Here is a 19471-nt window from a genome sequence, read left to right on the forward strand (position 1 = left end):
TGCAGTAAAATTCCTATTATCATAATGTCATCATGTTTTTGTATAATTTGCAAATATTGTTACACATACAGAAAAGGTTTTTTTTGAGGTAAACGTATAATAAATTTTTATGTCCATACCTCCTCATGGTTATGCCGTTCATTTTCTTCATCTGAATCTTCTATTTTACATATTCTCTTCCTTGCATTCGGTCTCTTAGCTTCCATGCATTCTTCATCTGAGTCTAGTACTGTAATTACATTTCTTTTTTTGTATTTCTTCCTTTGGAGGGTCTTCTTGTACTCACTGGCAGTAAAGTTATCTTCGTTGAGACCCTTTAGCTCCCAGTCATTGGTGTGTCCTTCCTACCAAAATAAAAACCTTATCCAGTATTGAAGACCTAATTAACAAAATAGGAAAGATGAACCGTTGTTAGTTACAATACCTGTGTAGTTGGAATTTTTTTCTTCATAACTTTTTTGCCTTTTCTTCCTTCTCGGTTAACTTTCTTTGGATTTGTTTTTATTCCTTTGCTTGAACCTTGGATATCACTAATAACCATCTTTGAGTTGTTGCCATCTTCTTCCTAAGATTGCATAAATTATTTAAGTGCTAAGGAAGTATTTACCCAAATACAAAAATGACATTTCTGTTTGTTGAAATACAGTTGTAGTAGAAGTGTTTGTCTGCATTACAACTTTTTTGCTTTTCCTTTTCAGCCGAACACCTTTCTTCAGATGTTTTTTTGACCTTTTGGATGAACTAAGGTTTTCATCTCCAATGACATCTGAATTGCTGATATATTCATCCTAAAAAAGAACTTGTCAAGTGTTAAAAAAATATTTAATAAAAATATAAGAGAATACTTTTGTTTATGGAGTACCTTTTTTTCTATGTTTTGTACGGATATTTTTCTATGTTTGCGTTTTTTCTTGTCACTTCTTCTGGCATCTTCTTTTTCCTAAAAATTGTGAATTATCACATAGAAGAGTATATTAATATAGCCTAAGAATTGAACATATATCATTTTTTAATTTAATTGCAATAGAGCACTTTCTAATGCATACTGATCAGATTAGATATTGCACTATCCGCTATTCCTTTAAAGCTTAGTCAGCCTGCAATTTTGCATGAATAATATTTTTTTTGCATGTACTGTAAATAGAATGAACAATGAGAGGGAAGTGAGTATACTTTTCTAGCCAATCTTTCTCCAGTCCTTATGGCTTTTTGTACGAATGTTACTTTCTTGGTAAAAGAGTCATCAGTGTCTACCTCTTCATTCTCGGTAGTTATGGTGTAGCATTTGTCTGAGTTGTCTTCTACTTCCTACAAATAATCAAAAAAAAAATAAATGTAGGTTAGAATTTGTTTCATTGATATAGTAAAATTATTAAATATTAAGGATTCTAAAGAAAAAAGTGCAATAAAAACTTAATAATAAAGTGTTACCTTTTTTACACTTTGCATTCCAATTCTTGAACTACTCTTTTCTTTTAGAAAAAATATCTTTGAAACAGTATAATCTGGTCTAAAACTTGTCAAGTTGTACTCGGTCAATCTGAATTGAAAAATTAATGTTTGACCACATATTTTTTGAATTGATTCTGGTACCTCCTTACTATCATGATCAGCTGAGCTGATCATCGAATCTGCTGATTCATTAATTATCATTTCTGCTTCCTTGTCAAAAAGTACACAAGATGCACTTGTAGTCGGATCACTTATTTGAAGCTTAATTTTGAATCTGCAAACATTATTCTCCTATGAGAAATAAAAGTATTATAATGATATTGTAAACTACTAAATAATTTACCGTGCTTTAGGTTCGGCTCTCTTGTCACATTTATTGCAATAATAGTGATCAAACTTCTTTTCAAGTTGCTTCTTACAATCGCCTCTACTACATGAGATGTAGTACCAACCATATGTTGCATTAATTTCATTTATTGTTGCTTCAACAGTAAATACCTTATCCTGAAAGTAGGAACAATACCATCATTATGTATGTAAGTCTTTAAATAGTATAGTGTGTAATGAACATACTAATTCATACCTGATTTGATGCTTCAAATAATATCAAATTTAATTCTTCTAAAGTTCTTCTGTTGTACTGCATTTGGTCTTGCAATGTCCCTTTTAGATGGTCCTCAATATGAATCTCTTTGACAATATTATCAATTGAACTAACGTTTTTTATCATACAAAAGAATGTATCATGTTAGAGTGCATGCAACATAGATTAAAATAGAAAAATAATAACTAATTTTTCTCACCTGTCATGTGCATCCTTAGTTTCAGGAATAGGTAGATCTACATAAACTTTTGTTGCATTGGTTGACGATAGAGAATACCCTGAGAAAATATCAATTATTTATTTTCCTAGGAGGTTAGTTTGTTGAATAATTAATATTGGATAACTCATATTGAATAAAGACTTACTTCCAAATTTCCTCACAGTTGTAGATGTTATTGCGATGACATGGGATTTTGTCTCATCATCAACTTCCTCAACTTTGTCTCCCCAAAATCTAACTTTAACTTCATGATCACTACAAATTTAAAAGTGCATAATAATAAATATTTAAAATATCTAACCATGAAATTAATTATTTGTAGGGGCACTATAGAAGATATTTTCTAGTTCAACAGAAGTTCTATAACATGCATGTAAACGTTGAAAGTTTCGTAGTTGTTTACTACAAAAGAAAAGAGAATTACTCCATCAGAAGCACAATATCACGGATTTTGGTAAATCCAAAGTTTGTTCTTGTTTCTTCTATCGGTCCAATGTGTGCTGCGACACCTATAACATCTATGAAATATAAATATGAATTATTATTAGATGGCTGTCGAATGAGTGGAAGTGTAAAAATTGAAAAGCCAGTAATGGTTTACCTGATAGGTACATGTCCACATTTATTCTTGATGAAAGCATATCCGTGCTCATAAAATTGAAACTATACTTTGGAATGTCTTCAGTATCTTTGACCGTTTTTAGTGTAGTTGTGGGCAAGAAGTTGACTATTCTGTCATTTACCACTGGCCGATACTTCTGGGCTGCTGGTGTGATTCTGACATTTGCAATTGTGTACACATTGCCTTCTTCAATCAATGGTTTGAACTTATCCATATAGGCCTTATTGATAACACCGTGCATCATGGTTCCCTAATTTTGCATCATCAATAATAATTTGTAAACAAAAAAATATACCAAAAATTGCAATCAAAGTGAACATCCATCATACCTCTTGATCAATAAGGATCATGTCAAGACTTAATTGTTCGCCACTACTGAGTAAGGTTGCATTCCACAATCTGGTTACCCTTGCCTTGATGTTCCACAATTCCTTTCCCGGTCTAATTTCAGATAAAGTTTTGCTCACCATTGCAACTTGTTGAACTGCATAAGCAAAAGATGGTGATGGATTCAATTGGACTATTTTTCTATATAAAAGACATTATCTACAAACATGGAATTCAGTTGCATGCTGTACTACTACAACTGGATCTATGTATTGTTGGTTATTACCGAGTGCCAGATACTAACAGCTTAATTTGCAGGTTGGTGGCAAAATGCAATCTCTGGAATGTCGTTGTAAATATCTGCATGTGTTCGACAGTAGCAACTCAAGATTGTTATTATTCCATAAAAACATAAATGATTGTCGTGATTGGTCATACTTAAATGTATTATTTTAATTTTGATACAAAGATGCGATAGGAATAACAGTTTGAGAACAATGGTGAGAAGCAAGTCATCTATACCACGTATGCAGGAGGCCATACAATAACAAATTATTTAATAGTACTAATATATTCCATGAAAAGTTAATCTAATTATAGAAGGGGAACCAAACAATTTGCAAGCTTGCATGCGACCGTGCGCAATGTTACTCCTCAATGAAAACAAACTCATATCTGCCTTTGAGAACAACTGTGAGAAGCAAGTCATCTATACCACGCGTGCAACAGGCCAGACAATAAACAAATGATTTAATAGTAGTAATATATGCTATGAAAAATTAATCTAATTGTAGAAGGGAAATCAAACAATCTGCAAGCTTGCATGCGACCGCGCCCACGATGATAACAAACCCATCTCGCCTATAACTCAATTCTCATTATTAGAAGGGAAATCAAACAATCTGCAAGCTTGCATGCGACCGCGCGCACGATGATAACAAACCCATCTCGCCTATAACTCAATTCTCATTATATTGATTATTTTCCTCTCATATGACCATGGAGAAAGACATACAGAGAGACAAAGAGATTACAGTACTGGTAGATTGGTTAGGGCATTCATCTATGGAGATTATTCTATAGTAGGATGATTTAGAGAGATATTGGTACCTTTGGTTGATGGTCGTCTTCCTATGAGAAAAGACAAAAGACAAACTGAAACCCGTTGGAGCTCAGCGTTCTCGCAAGCTTGGTGCCTGTTGGAAGGATCGGGAGAGAGAATCGCCTGCTTCTGAGCGCCGGACTCTAAATTTCCTGTATATATAATGGCCATGCAAACTAAGCTCCGGACTCTGAATCACCATTAAGGTCTAAAAATATTCTGACATTCACGTGGACATTTTAATCATGTGCGGCTAAGAGATAGATTTATTGATGTACGTAAAAGATATATTCTTGCTAACAGATAGATTCATTGATGTATATCTCACGTTCACCTCATATTTCACGTCCGACAATTAAGTCAAATTACATGGAGATAAAGATTAGGGGTTGCTTTAGTTTATTTTATATAATGGCATAGGTGGGTAATTTATATATAGATTTAGGGGGTTACTTTAGGTTGTTTTCATAATGGCATTGGTGGGTAATTTTTTTGAAAACATAATAGATCCAATGGCTATGGTGATTTAAATCTATATATCGATGGTCGGATGCTTTGCTTTTTTGTGAGAATTTCTAGGATTTCTCTTTTTTTTTAGAGTGTCCACCTAGGAATCCTAGGTGGCTTCACCTGGAGGCTTCAAAAGGAGCCTCCAATTAGTAATAGTAAGATTGATTTTTATTTCTTTTCCAAATAACAGCCACCCAAAATGACTAAAATGCCCATAACCACCTCTCTGCTAGCCACTTCGCGCCGTTCCCGCATCAGTCGCCGCCGCACAATTTGGTCCGGAGGCGGAGATCCTACCCTAGCGCTCGGCCGCTTGAGACACCCGCTGGCTGTCGTCGCCAGATTCAGTCCAGACTCCAGAGGCCGCTATCCTCCCCTAAGAGAAGGTCAATAATAGAGCCAATATCTTTGTCTATAAGACAAGACATGTCATCAACAAATGATATTGCAAGTAAGGTGCACAGCAATGGTCGCTTAACTTACCACCTCAAAACTCTTATTAATATTTCTTTATTCAGATTGGCCCACCCATCAGCACCTAAACAGCTTTGCCACTGCATGCTGTTTAATGCTGTTGTTCTTGGCTTCTGTGTTCAGCTTATTCAGCCGGCTTATCAGACACCAAACAGTATTTTTCTCTCACAACAAATCAGCCGTTTCAGCTTTTCAGCCGGCTTATAAGCTGAAGCGAACAGGCTAGCGCCAAGCTGAGCACTTTTTTCTTCTCTCTCCTCCACGGCAGCATGACTACAATTGTTGTACCTGCTCTAACACCCGGTGCTGACCTCGAGTAGCGCGTGAGAAGAGAGGCGCATCACCCACGGGCCAGTTGCTACGGGCACGTGTAGGGTCATGTTTAGTTCACCCCCAACTCCCAACTTTGGCACTATGCAAAAAGAAGATTCCCCATCACATCAAACTTGCGGTACATGCATGGAGTACTAAATGTAGATGAAATTAAAAACTAATTGCACAGTTTTGTTGTACTTTGCGAGACGAATCTTTTGAGGCTAATTAGTCAATGTTTGGACAATAATTCACAAATACAAACGAAACGCTATAGTGTGCTACAGTGCCAGCACAGTAATTTGGCACCTCCCAATTTGGCCAACTAAACAAGGCTTAGGAGGGCTGCAAATTGCTCTGTGCAGCCACGCCCCGAATTGCTGCCGCGTGTCCACCCGACAGATCCAGCATCTTGCTCTCAGCTCTACTTCAACCATCAGCCGAACGCATGCGGCACGGTTCTCAGCTCTGCTTCTGCACTTGTCTTTCAGTTTTCATATTCAAGGATTGTATTGGCGGTACAGAAAGTGTTTCATATTGATTTTGGTGAGAAGTGTATGTAGAAGTAAGATAGCAGTGAGTTGGCTACGTCCGGAGTAAGGACTAAACTTAAATCCTAAACAATCCAAACAGGGCTTAGGCCATTCAAAATGAATCAACTCATGGGAATAAAGAAAGGTTAGACATGTTCTGAAGATTGGTTTGGTGTTTTGTTCCAGTGGTTGATTCGGTACTAGGTCCACCATCAAATAAAAAAAAAAAAGCCAAACTTCTTCTCTGCTGCTTGCTCATGAAGGCATAAGAGGCATGTGTTCTGCTTTTAGCTTTGTTTATCCCCTATGAATCCATGCAAGTATAAGAGTTGATTCTTTGTCTCTTTTCCATGAATCGACTACTTCCAATGAAGATGAATCGGTTCATCACCTCCACATCAGACCATGAATTGCTTGGAAAGGGCCAATGGCCTTGTGGGGCTATGGGTGCCCTAAGCTTTTAAGTTTTGAAGGACTACTATGACACCAAACAGAACTTGTTTAACCCTAATATCAACTATTTTCCTAGTGATTTCTTTTTACGAATTGTCGGCATGATTTTTCCAAAATTTTATTAGAAAGAGAAAAAATAATTGAAAAAAGGGTTTGCTCCCATCAGCATATATAGTGCCCTAAAACTAAGAATAAATTTGTTGGCTGCTGCTGCAAATTTTCTCATACTCAAATTGGCTATCTATTGCAATTTTTTATTGATTAGGTTCTTTATGTATGAAATCCGTTTACCTGGATTTGAATCCTCGATTTACCAGGTGCTCTAGTTTTCCTTGATCTATTTGAAGGAGTATCAATTTGTTTAGATAATATTCTCCCTTGAAAGCATGCCCACCATTCACAAAAACCCTGTCAAGCACGGCAACTGTACATGCTTTCTTGTCGAGATTGGACGATACGTACCAAATGACTTGACCGACCTTGTCAGAGAAAACCTACGAATGAATTATGACCACACAACACATTCTTGGAAGCGCCATCATCACAGAAAAGAGCCAAATCAGAAGGAATCTCGTGCTGGTAAACCATCACCGCCCCAGCTGAATTTCGACCGCAACGAAACGGCACGAGACAAGTGGTCCATGAGCCTAGAATATCTCCGTTCAATTTCAGTAGAAAAGTACTCTGGTATTTTAGGCTGGACACGCCGCAACAATCTTATCCAGCTCAAGCAGCGACGTACGGCTGTAGTATAGAAGAGGAGACGGGCCGGGACCTGAAAAATGACGGTAGCTGTTAAGTTTGACGGACTCGGGTCTTCGCTACAGAAGCGGTCAAGCTAAGCCAAGGCCAGTAAATCTGTTTTTAAACCCCGGGGGGCCTTGGCCAGCTAAGCATCAAAGCTCACAGTACACAACTACACACCACCGTGTCGCAAGTGAAGCACGCTCCGGCCTTGCAGAGGTGCACCATTCTCGATCATCTCTAGTCCTGATTACTATTGCTTCTGTTTTTGTCTAGTACTCTGCTGACTTACCTACCATATCAGTTTTTTCCGCGTGAAGCGGTAACACCTGACAAAAGTTCAGCCTTTCTGCTTTAAACAAGAAGTAAAATTTAGATATATTTCATGTTCGAGCGCACCACATCCGTAGTTCGATTGAATTGTATTGTTGTCGTCGCTAGAACATATTAGATGCCATGAACGGGCATAGTGATACAGCGAAGCTCCACCAGTGAACGTAGCATGGCCAATATTTACTGTTTACATTTTTGCAGGTGCCTTGTTTGTCATGTGTTGCGCTAAGCAACCCGTGAAAAGCAGCATGCTCTTACTATTGGTTTGGCTGCTGCTATCATATTTCTTTGGCAATATTCATTGCTCAACTGTCCCCAAGAACAGCACGGACATGCTTTCACTGCTTGATTTCAAGCAGGCCATCACTAATGATCCGGGGAAAGTTTTGAGCAACTGGACTGCTAGCACTCCTTATTGCCAGTGGACAGGCGTCAAATGTAGCCGGACGCACACAGACCGTGTCGTCGTGCTGGACCTCGCCGGCCACAGTTTGACGGGCACGTTGACAGCTTCACTTGGGAACTTAACGTTCCTTAGGATACTCAACCTGTCCGTGAATCACTTCTCTGGTCACTTGCCACATCTTAACCATCTCCACCAATTGGAGGTCCTTAATCTGAGCAGTAACTCCCTACAAGGGGTAATTCCAGATACACTCACAAACTGTTCCAATCTTAGAAAATTATTCCTTGCCTACAACTTTCTAGAAGGTGAAATTCCACTGAATGTTGGTCTCCTATCAAAATTATCAACATTGCAACTTACGAACAATAGTCTGACCGGAGCCATCCCACCAAGTCTCAATAATACTCTGCTAGAAAAAATCGGCCTTGCAAATAATCGGCTCACAGGAAGCATTCCAAGTGAGCTTGGATATTTGTCAAATCTGTCAGTTCTGCTTCTCGGCGGCAATATGCTATCAGGTGTATTCCCAGCATTCCTACTTAACATGTCTACCCTAATTGGGTTACATTTAGGTAGGAATTTGCTACACGGGGAGTTGCCATCTAACATCGGCAGCGTGTTCCCTAGTCTCCGTAATCTTGTTCTAAGCATCAACAAGTTTGAAGGCCAAATCCCAGCTTCAATAGGCAATGTTCCAAATCTTGAAGTGATAGATCTATCATCAAACAATTTCACTGGTCAAGTTCCTAGTTCTTTTGGTAACCTTCTTCAGCTAAATAAGCTAATTCTAGAGGATAACATGCTTGAAGCACCAGACACCAAAAGCTGGGAATTCTTATATGCCTTGAGAAACTGTAATCATTTGAATGTGCTCTCACTAGCAGGAAATCGGCTAACTGGAGCTATTCCAGATTATATTGGCAAGTTGCCCACTGGACTTGCAAAACTATATTTGGACGACAACCACCTATCAGGGTTAGTGCCCTCAAGCATAGGAAACCTGACTGGCTTGATTTGGTTGGATCTAGATAACAACAAACTTACTGGTACAATTGGAGAATGGATTGGGATGCTAAAAAAACTACAATATCTAGATCTTAGTGAGAACAGCCTCAATGGGCCCATCCCATCCTCCATTGGCAATCTTACGCGGTTAGGGGTCCTAGATCTAGGACAAAATGAATTCACTGGTACTATACCTACCAGCCTGGCATACCTTCAACAGCTCATAGATTTGGATTTCTCCTACAATAAATTAGAAGGTAACCTACCTTCAGTGGTTTTTAGTATCCCAACATTGACCACATTCGTGCTGTCGTACAATAAATTAGAGGGTCCAATGCCTTCAGAAGTTGGTCATCTTACACAACTCACTCTACTACTTCTTTCATCCAACAAAATCTTTGGTGAAATTCCTGACACTTTGAGTCAATGTCAAGAGTTGAATATCCTCGAACTGGACAAAAATTGTCTCACAGGAAGCATTCCGGTGTCTCTTGGTAACTTGAAGAGTTTGAGCGTGCTTAATCTTTCCCACAATAATTTTTCGGGCTTGATCCCATCAGCTATAGGTGACATAAAAACTCTCACCTGCTTGGATCTTTCTTATAATCGTCTACAAGGAGAAATACCATTCGGTGGAATTTTTGCAAATGCAACAGCTGTTTCGTTAAACGGCAATTCGGGACTCTGCGGAGGATCTTTGGATCTGCGCATGGCCCCATGTGCTTCTGTTTCATCTCAGAGATTTGAAAGACAGTACTTTTTAATCAAAATATTGATCCCAATATTTGGTTTCATGTCACTCATACTATTAATCTATTTTGTTCTCGTTGAGAAGAAGATGTCAAGGCCGTATTCATTGCTGCCTTATTTTGGAGATAAATTCCCTAAATTTTCTTATATGGATCTGGCTGAAGCCACAGGAAACTTCTCTAACTTGGTTGGGAGAGGAAGCTACGGATCAGTGTACAGAGGGAAGTTGATCCCTTCTAAACTGGAAGTGGCAGTAAAGGTTCTTGACCTTGACATTCATGGTGCAGAGAAAAGCTTCATATCAGAATGCGAAGCATTGAGGGGCATTAAACATCGAAATCTTCTACCCATAATAACTGCATGTTCGACTGTTGATATCACTGGCAGCTCTTTCAAAGCTCTAGTTTATCCATTCATGCCTAATGGGAATTTGGACACATGGTTGCATCATAAAGAAGGGAATGCTTCAAAGTATCTAAGTTTAAATCAAAGATTAAGCATAGCTGTTAACATCGCAGATGCATTGGAATATTTACATAATGACAATGGAAGGACGATTATACATTGCGACCTGAAGCCTAGTAATATTCTCCTGGATGATGATATGACTGCTCATTTGGGGGATTTCGGCATTTCAAGTTTCCATATTGATTCTGTGTCCACATCAGTTGAGGATCTAAATATGGCTAGTTCAAAATGCATTGCTTCCATCGGCGTGAAGGGGACCATCGGATATATAGCTCCAGGTATATAATTACTGTTTGTTCGATTTTCAGCCAGTAATACGTTGCATAAGTATAATTAATGATGTTACAAGAACTGCGTTATTTATATCTACAGAATATGGTGGAGGTGGCCATGTATCAACATATGGGGATGTTTATAGTTTTGGGATTGTACTTCTAGAAATGTTAACCGGAAAAAGGCCTACAGATCCTATGTTCACGAATGGGCTCAACATTGTCAACTTCGTCGAGAGGAGCCTTCCAGATCAGATATTCGATATTGTTGATGCTCCAGTCCAGGGAGAATGTGAGACCTTTGCTCAAAAAGGTGCCCTAGTAGAAAACAGAATCTCACGTTGCTTGCTGACTCTGCTACAGTTAGCACTTTCTTGTACGTTCCAATCGCCAAGAGAAAGAGCCAACATGAGAGAAGTAGCCAGCAAACTTCGTTCGATCAAGACGTCACATGCTGGCGCGAAATTTTTTTGAAGATGCTGAACAGTGATTACTGAAATCAACACGTACGGGCATGCCCCTCAATATTTTAATGAGTAAAACCCTGTTTTGCTCTCCTACAGTTGTCTGGGAGATTAAGAAGGAATAATTATGTTACGACCAAAATTGGCATAACCAGGAATCATTCTGTTGATACCAAAATTATTAGCACAAAGCTTGCTCACTACTGCAGATGACTTTCGTATCGGCTCATACGTGCCCGTCAAAAGGGCACCGATGCATCAAGTTCTTTCACACCGGTGCAGAAAACGACAGTGAACATACTGATGTATAGCACACCGGCACGTTTACTTAATTGTACCGCCGCACGAGTAATTTCATAATCTAACCGGTCTGGACATATAAGGATTGATTCGCTAATTAGGGTCTGTTTGGAAAGGGTGCTAAACTTTAGCACCCTATTTTTAGCACCTTTTTAGCACATGGGCTCCCAAATAGGAGTGCTAAAAGTTGTGCGCTAAACTTTATCACCCCCATTTTCTTTAGCACACTCAAGGGGTGCTAAAGGGTGTTAAACTTGCTAAAAGTGGTCCTCATCCAATTTTTTCCCTGATTGCCCCCTCTCTCTCTCTCCTTCCTGCCACACCCCTGCCGCCCTCCGCGGGACACGCTGCCTCTGCCCGGCCATGCCGCCTCCACCGGCCATCCCTCCCTCCTTCCCCACTCCGGCGCCGCCCACTTCTCCTCCGTGATTTCCTATTTCTCATGCCGGGCGGGAGCTAGGCAGAGCCTAACCTCGCGGGATCCGGTGCGGACGGCCTCTGTGGCGGAACCGCCCAACTTAAACTGGTTTAAATGCATCTAATCGCTGCCGGAACAGCAATTATCCGAAACGCACTTAAAACAGTATAAGTCCGGTCGTCCGTCGAGTGTCCCTAGGACTCCTCGAATGATCCATGATACGTCTCATAGCCATACACCAGGATTGTTTCCATGATGGGAAAACATCAACAAATATTACATTTTTTCATACATACACGAGGTACGAGTTATTACAAGACGTAGTTTGAAATAAACTTAACAGTGCAGGTCAGACAGAGGTTCTAGGAATTAAACATAAACGGGTTCAGGTGGGAGATGAGCATTCAAAGATTTCTTCTAAGGGTATTGCGAGACTCGTAACAATACCCTAATTTTTTGGGGCTTCCTCCTCGGTGGACTCCTGCGGTGCCTCTGAAAACAGCCACAAGGGATAACCCTGGGTACTTAGCAAGGCTTACCCGACTAACCAATATAATAAACTTTCCTAGACTATATGACAGCTTTTTAGGTGTACTGGTGGACACACCTTTTTGCCAAAGAGCTTACTAAAATTTCGTCCTTAGCTTTATCTTTTATTACACTTAAGTTATTACCTAATTATTCTAAATGATGACAAAAATAAATATTTTGTAAGCATCAAGATATTAAGTCATACACCAAAACATTAGTGGAAAGATAATGCATTCGTGAATTTATACTACGATGCTCAACAGTGATCAAGTGCATTCATAACCGAGAATTGCGGTGATCCGGATCAAATTACATCCTGCAGGAAAGTACCCTGGTCACCAGTTATATACGACTGTCCAAGTCATATGTAACGACCTTTCGATTATCAAATCCAAGGATTGGGAATAAGACTACCTGGACCCAGGGACGCACCCCCACATGGGATCCCACGTCTGGCCTGATCTCCATGTGAGTTTCAGGCTACGCCCCTGCCAATCTCCAGCACATCAAGCACGGGTACGAATTATTCCCGATCAGAGGGTTTACTAACCTACCAGGCTTTACTGGTCCCATACCCAGTAAGTAACCAGGTGTCATTCACTTGATCAAAGGTTAAGACAACGATCGGGCCTTAACCAAATTAATCTAGCAGACAGAACTACATCCTTAGCTTCTGTCCGCTTCTTAACTTTCAAGCTATCTTTCCATAATTAGCATGTATGACCCAACATGTTACCTTAAGGTTCGGTAATCAAGTTACTTAAGCGACTAAGCATTTCTAGACTTGGTAACTTACTAAATATTCGAACAAGTGGCAAAGATGTCCTTAAAACAAGGTACGATAATGCACTAGAATGGGTTTCAATCAACTCCTAGACCTAGTGCATTCATATAGAAAATAACCGATAATTGGACACATGAAATAATAACTCCAAAATAAATAGGTATAATGCACCGGGGCTTGCCTTGTTCTATAAAAAAGTTAGCACTGTCTGAAGGATTGGCCTCGCAGGGGACCAACTCAATAATCTCTTCGAACTCCGGAGATCCTTCTGAAAATTCCGAGAAATCCTCTTCCGGTGCTTCGGTGTCTAAGATAAAGCATATGCAGGGGTTAGTGATGCAACTTTTTGAATACAAGACTATACAACTTTCCTTCATGATAAAGTTGCAAGCCAACAAGGGACTATACAATTTATCATGATAAAGTTGCAAACCAACACATAAAAACCCGAAAAGATTAACCCACCATTTTTATTTCCTTCACTAACCTTACCTAAGGCTCTTTCTTTTATTTTTAGAAAATGTTATAATTATTTTCTAGTCTTGAAACCTAATTTCCTATGGGTTAACAATGATTTGTGATTATGAAAATGTTATTCCATATTTTATGCATTTTAATAAAGATTAAGTATTTATTTAAATACCTTAAAGAAAAGGCATTAAACAAATACCTAAATTTTTATTATTTTTTCTAGGGTATAAAAATTTTAATGCATAAAAGGAAAATAAAACAATCCTAACAAAATTGGTTTCACTAATTTTGGACACCCCTAGAAATTTCTGTAATTTAAATGGTGATAACCGAATTTAATCTATTATTCTATAAAAGGAAATCTAAATTTTCCCGGAAAAACCTCAGCCTACTTTTCTCACGCACCCTTACCCTACCCCCTCTCTCTTACGCTGGGCCCGCGACTCGGACCCACCCCCTTCTCTTATTCATCCTACCCGACGACCATTTCTCCTCGGCTGGGCCCTACTGGGCCGATTTCTTCTCTTCTCCTCTTTCCTTTTCTTAATTTGGCCCAGCGACTCAACCCCTTCTTTTCTTTCCTTCGCGCATCTTCCGACCTGTCTCACCGGCCTACCGGCCTGCTGGACCTCACGGGCCCCCAACCTCTTTCCTTTACCAACCGCCCACACTGGCACTCGGGTCTACGGGACTTCGGCCCACCTGACGTCTTCGCCCCGCCTGCTTCCTTCCTCCCCTTTCTCCTCTGACGCGTGGGCCCACAAACACCAGAGCCTTCTTCCTTCTCGCGCCAAAACCCGAGCGCGGCAGGGGGCGGCACAGCTCGCCGGCCGGTGCCCCACCGGCGACGGGGCCGGGCTGGGGAAGCATCCCCATGCCCTAGTGCACCTGTGCGCGGCGGTAGCTCCCCGGGAGGTGGCCAGAGCCATCCTCTCCACGGCGGCGGGCGACGGCACTAACGGCCGGCCGTGACTAAGCACGACGACGGCGCAGCCCACCCTTTCGACAACCTCTACAGCTTCCTAGTACCCCAAGGACTCACCTACGACTGTCCACACGGAAAGAGAACGAAGGCAAGGAATTGCTCACCGTGAGCAGGAGGTGCGGCGGTGGCGGACGGAAACGACGGCGATGCAGGGCACGCAGGCGGAGAGGCTGGGCAACAAGCTGCTAGGGTTGTTGGTGGGGTGTGAGTGGAGGTGTGGACGGAAGGAATCGACGAGAGCTGCGGTGTGGTGGAGGAATTTTGCTCGGTGGCGGCGGCGTGACAGAGAGGGTGGCGGCGTTAAAAAGAACCGACGGTAAACACGGCGGCGGGAGCGGTAGATATATGAAGTTTTTACCGTGCGCATGGTCGACACCGTGGCCTAGCTATGGCCTTGCGTGGCGTGGAGGTGGCCTAGCTGTTGAGCTGGACAGCGGGCAGGACCACCGGCGGCGACACGTCATGCTCAGCTCTGTTTTCTCGTCTCCCCCTTTCTTCTTTCATCAGAAAGTTCAGAGCCTTTCCACGGCCGATTTTCAATCCGACAGTCCACAAACCTCTTAAGCAAAGTTGGAGATAATCTCAAACCCTTTGATTTATATTTAAACTTCTACCCAAGATAAACATCAAAAGGTTGCCAAATTTCGAGTTTTTCTCTCAGACCACTGAATTGCTTCTGAACATCTTGATTCAGTTCGACAGTCACCTGAACATGGTCATTTACCCATCTTTGGAATTATTTTCAGTGGCCCAAATCCCTTCTTTTTAATCCAACTACTAACCATTCATACTCTACAACCATCAGGGGTTCCATTTTGCTCATAAACACCCCTACTTTCTGCACTACATTTTTCTAAATTTTGCTCCAAACTCGGGATCTTGCTCCAAAATGACAGTTTCAGCAGTCCAGTCCACCGTGGCAAAGTGCTGACTTTGAGCTAAATTTTAAATTTACTCCCTTTACTGTTCTTGATCAACAACACCCGAATATACTTGTCCAAAGTTCATACTTCATCACTGTATAGTTGCCTTGGTCCACTTATTTGGAAAATTTGGCAGAAATCAATTTCAAAAATGGATACTTGCACTGTTTTTCCGAAAATCCATTTTCGGACAGTGAACAGTACACTCCTGTTTTAAATTTTTCCATTGCTTTTCTTGAGATGTTTAGCACTAAATTTAGTCCCCAATCTTGATTCCAAAGTTCTAAACACTCTCAAGCTTCCATTCCATATTTTTGCCCAATTTTTCTGAATTTAGAATTCAAAATTCAAATTTCGGTCAAATTTGACTTTTAGTCAGTTTCTTCTCTTTTTCTCCATAATTCACCTTTAACTTTTCTTAATCACCTTTGATGACTTAAAACACCAGGTGTTACAGCCTCCGGCAATCAGCGATGGCGGGTGGAGCCCCGGCTTGGTGGCGTTGCGACGAGCCGTGGGGACTGCGCTAGGCCGCCGCCGTCGAGCCACCCGGTGGAGACGAGCGGCCGCTGGCAAGGAGGTGGACACGACGAGTTGGGGTGAGTCGCCGGGAGCATGCTCGGCCTCGCCACCATGGGGAAGCAGCAGATGCCTCTGCCGCGGGGTGAGGCGGCCTGGGCGGAGCAGGGGCCGCAGCTAATCACGGGCGAGGAGGTCGGGGTGGAGGACTAGGGTGGAGCTGGGCCGCTGCGTCGACGGGGGCTGCCGCAGCGGGGGCCGGGACGGGGACGGGAGGCGGGGGTCGTGCGGGGGTGCCGGGCTGACGGCATCGGCGGCGCCTGGCCGTGCAGGGGTGCCGAGGCCGGTGGCATCGGCCGCGCTTGGCCGTGCGGGAGCGGCGGCAAAGGGAGTGGGAGAGGAGATGCGCGAGGTGGGGTGAAGGAGGGGAGCTCGAAGAGGAGGAGGAAGAGGGGTAGTGCGCCAACCATAAATGAGGGGCGCTGTTGTCATTTGCCATCAAATGTGCTAAAGTTTACCACACTATCCAAACAGCTCAAGGTGCTAAACTTTAGCCCTCCATTTGAGGGTGCTAAACTTTAGCACTGAAGTTTAGCACAAGGTTCCAAACAGGACCTTAGTTAAAGGTAGCGGATTGAGTTAGAACCATCTAGGTTATCCTCCGCACCAAACCCTACTAGCACGTTCTAGATTAGCGTGTCAATTTAATAAGAAGGAAGTTCAAGCTTCATATCCTTCCACTCTGTATATTTAAATGCCTGACCACTCAAGTATCTGCATGACCTACTCGCACTCTATGTGTCTCTCTCTCCATCTCTGTGTTTCTATTACCCACCAGCCTAGCTATAACGGAAATGTTCGTCTCTCGCCACATCTTGCAACATTTTAACATCTAGGATGGCGATTGCGTAGTCGATCCTTTTGGTTACCACAAGCATGTCCATTGGCATGTGCCTAGCCACATATAAAAACTGGAAGGTCTACATCAAAAGCTTCCTTCTCCTAAGGACGTGGCAAGGTCCATGACCACTCCTGGACGTGGTGGGATGAGTAGTGATGTTCCGCCGCGTCAAGAAGCTCGTCATCAACGAGGCCTACTCTCAGCTTCTTGAGACCGGCCGTGCGTGTATGTTATTTTAGTTACTTTGATGTCAGTCTAAATTTCGTGATGTGGACGTGTGTAAGTAACAAGATCCCGTTAGGCTATAGTTTGTGATTTTAGTAACTGAGTGACAACATAGTCATTGGGATTAATGGTTTGTCAATCATGTACCTTGAAGGTTTTATAGGTCCCAAGAATGCAAACTAAACCATGGCATGATCCAAATGACGATATTTTCTGTGCTCAAATGGCGGTATTCAACTCAGAAAAATTAGTAGCACTGGATAATCTGATGGTGCATTGGAGCAACCATTGGACTAACCATTGGAGCAATTATTACAATGGGAAAGGTAGGGAAAAACTTGCAGCAAGCACTGGATGATCCGACGGTGTAATTTTTAGTAGCATTGGATGAATTCTGAAGCGAAGGCACGGAAGACTGAAGCATCGGATGATCCAACGCCTATGTGGAGGTGACTGTTGGACCAAGCATATTTACTGTTTCAATGCCCATCGGATGAAGCGTCGGAATAATTTTGGGCGGGGGCCAACGGCTACTTGCATCAGTAGATGATCGGATGCCTACCCAAAGAGACCATCGGATCATCCGATGATCATAGCTTAGCCTTTGGAGCAACAGCTCTTTGAGGTCCTTGGACTATTTATACCCCCTCTACTCGCCCATTTTGAAATTATTGGAGTGTCCAGGAGTGTAAGACAAAAACTCATCAAGAATACATCCATGCTAGCAAAAGTGATAATTCAAGATTTAGCACAAGCTTAAAAGAGTGATTAGTGATAGGATAGGCCTAGAGAGAGTGAGTGCAAGGTGCTGCTACCTTGTAATTTGTTCAAGGAGTGAACCACCATTGTAAGCCTGGTGTGCCTGCACCTTGGGGCCTTGGTGGCTCGTCGGCAAATCTTCAACCCTCCAGCTTGGTGTGGAGTGGCGATGACTGTGTGCAGGCGATGAGGAGACCCCTTCCTTCGTGGAGAAGCTCCGTAGTAGAGATAGCGTCAAGGTGATCGGAAGAAAGGAAGTGGTGAGCCTTGCCGTCAAGCTTCTCATCTGGCTTGGCGAGAGCCTTTGTGGCGAGCTCAAGACCTTTGACCGAGAGAGAGTTGGTGACCGGGAGCATATCCTTGGTAGAGCTTCAGCATGAACTAGGGGTGGCATTTTCCTACCAATACCACGGGATAAATCACCGTGTCGAGTTTGCATCCTTCCTAACCCACTCATTTACGTTTTCACATTTCATACTTGCAACTTGAGTACATGTACTTTCTAGAGTAGTATCTTGATAGGATTAATTGGCTCTAGGTTGCAAAATTCTTTGTGAGTGGGAAGTTTTTCACTACATCAACAATAGTTGCACATCTAGATAGCATGATCTATTTTATATTTGATGCTTTGAAGTGGAAACCATAGGTCAAGATTTTAAGTTTGCCTAATTCACCCCTCCCCCTTTAGGCTACGAGCACCGATTCCTTTCGATGTGGAACAACATGTACTGATATTTAGTGTAATAAAATTATTCGCTTGTGTTTATTAAGTTTTCGAATTTTGTTTCTTATTTAAACAACATTCTAACCGGTCTAGAATCGAGCTGCTTAGAATGAGTTCCTGCACTTGTATTAAGTTTTCCTACTCCTCTGCCGCTCGCCGCTTCTCCCCCGCTCCTCCTCCTCTAATGTAAATGGTGTCATCTGCGGAACAGGTGGCCAAGGCAGCGGCAGCTTTGGCGACCACAGTGACGTGCCTCGCTGAGGCCATGGCATGCACGGTGGTTTCCGCAACCGCGAGAGAGGTGGTCCTCCGCTCCCTTGCCGTAGCCGCCACCGGATCTGCAGCCATCCTGACTGGATCCGCAACAGAGACGCAGAAGGCCCTTGCATCCTCCACCCGTGCCATCGCAGATGCGGCCGCAGTGGTCGTGGGGAGGTAGGCCACACTGGTGGCAGGGAAGGTTCGTGCTCGCGCGGCCTTGGAGAGCCAGCTATGCCTCCCCTTCGACCATAACCTCCATCGCAGTGGTGGTGGCAGGCGGTAGGGCGGCCGGTGCTCTTAACCTTTCTTTATCTCCTAAGGGGGGAAATATTTCTTTATTTGTCATGGGGCTTTTTTTTCGAAATATAGACGCTCACATAAACACACTCACACTCATCACTATGAATACACGCATGCAACCGTACCCTTGTGAGTACCTTCGAGATACTGAGCTGGTATATTCTTGAGATTGACGAAGTTACAACTGGCGTCTTGCTGTTGACGGGTACGTTACCTACCACTGAAATAATAGTGCTCGTTAAGTTTTAGAATAGATCTAAGAAAATACGAGCATCGATGTCGAGTCGAGTATTCGAACTAGGGTGAATAAGTTCCGCTA

The 19471-nt window shown here is 42.3% G+C and overlaps 1 protein-coding gene across 2 annotated transcripts; it reads left to right on the forward strand.

The window, feature by feature from the left end:
* The first annotated feature begins 7426 nt into the window (after positions 1 to 7426).
* Positions 7427 to 11229, forward strand: LOC101762222 (receptor kinase-like protein Xa21). 2 transcript variants are annotated; one of them, XM_012846794.2, is made up of 3 exons: positions 7427 to 7572; positions 7888 to 10593; positions 10688 to 11229. In XM_012846794.2, the coding sequence occupies exons 2-3, from the start codon at positions 7902 to 7904 to the stop codon at positions 11059 to 11061; spliced, it is 3066 nt and encodes a 1021-aa protein (XP_012702248.1). In that variant the 5' UTR covers positions 7427 to 7572; positions 7888 to 7901; the 3' UTR covers positions 11062 to 11229. The 2 variants fall into 2 exon arrangements, with proteins under 2 accessions (XP_012702248.1, XP_022679888.1); XM_022824153.1 differs by lacking the exon at positions 7427 to 7572 and having other exon boundaries at positions 7579 to 10593.
* The last annotated feature ends 8242 nt before the right edge of the window (positions 11230 to 19471 follow it).

Source organism: Setaria italica, chromosome I (genome assembly GCF_000263155.2).
Source record: "Setaria italica strain Yugu1 chromosome I, Setaria_italica_v2.0, whole genome shotgun sequence".
In the NCBI taxonomy this organism is placed as follows: Eukaryota; Viridiplantae; Streptophyta; class Magnoliopsida; order Poales; family Poaceae; genus Setaria; species Setaria italica.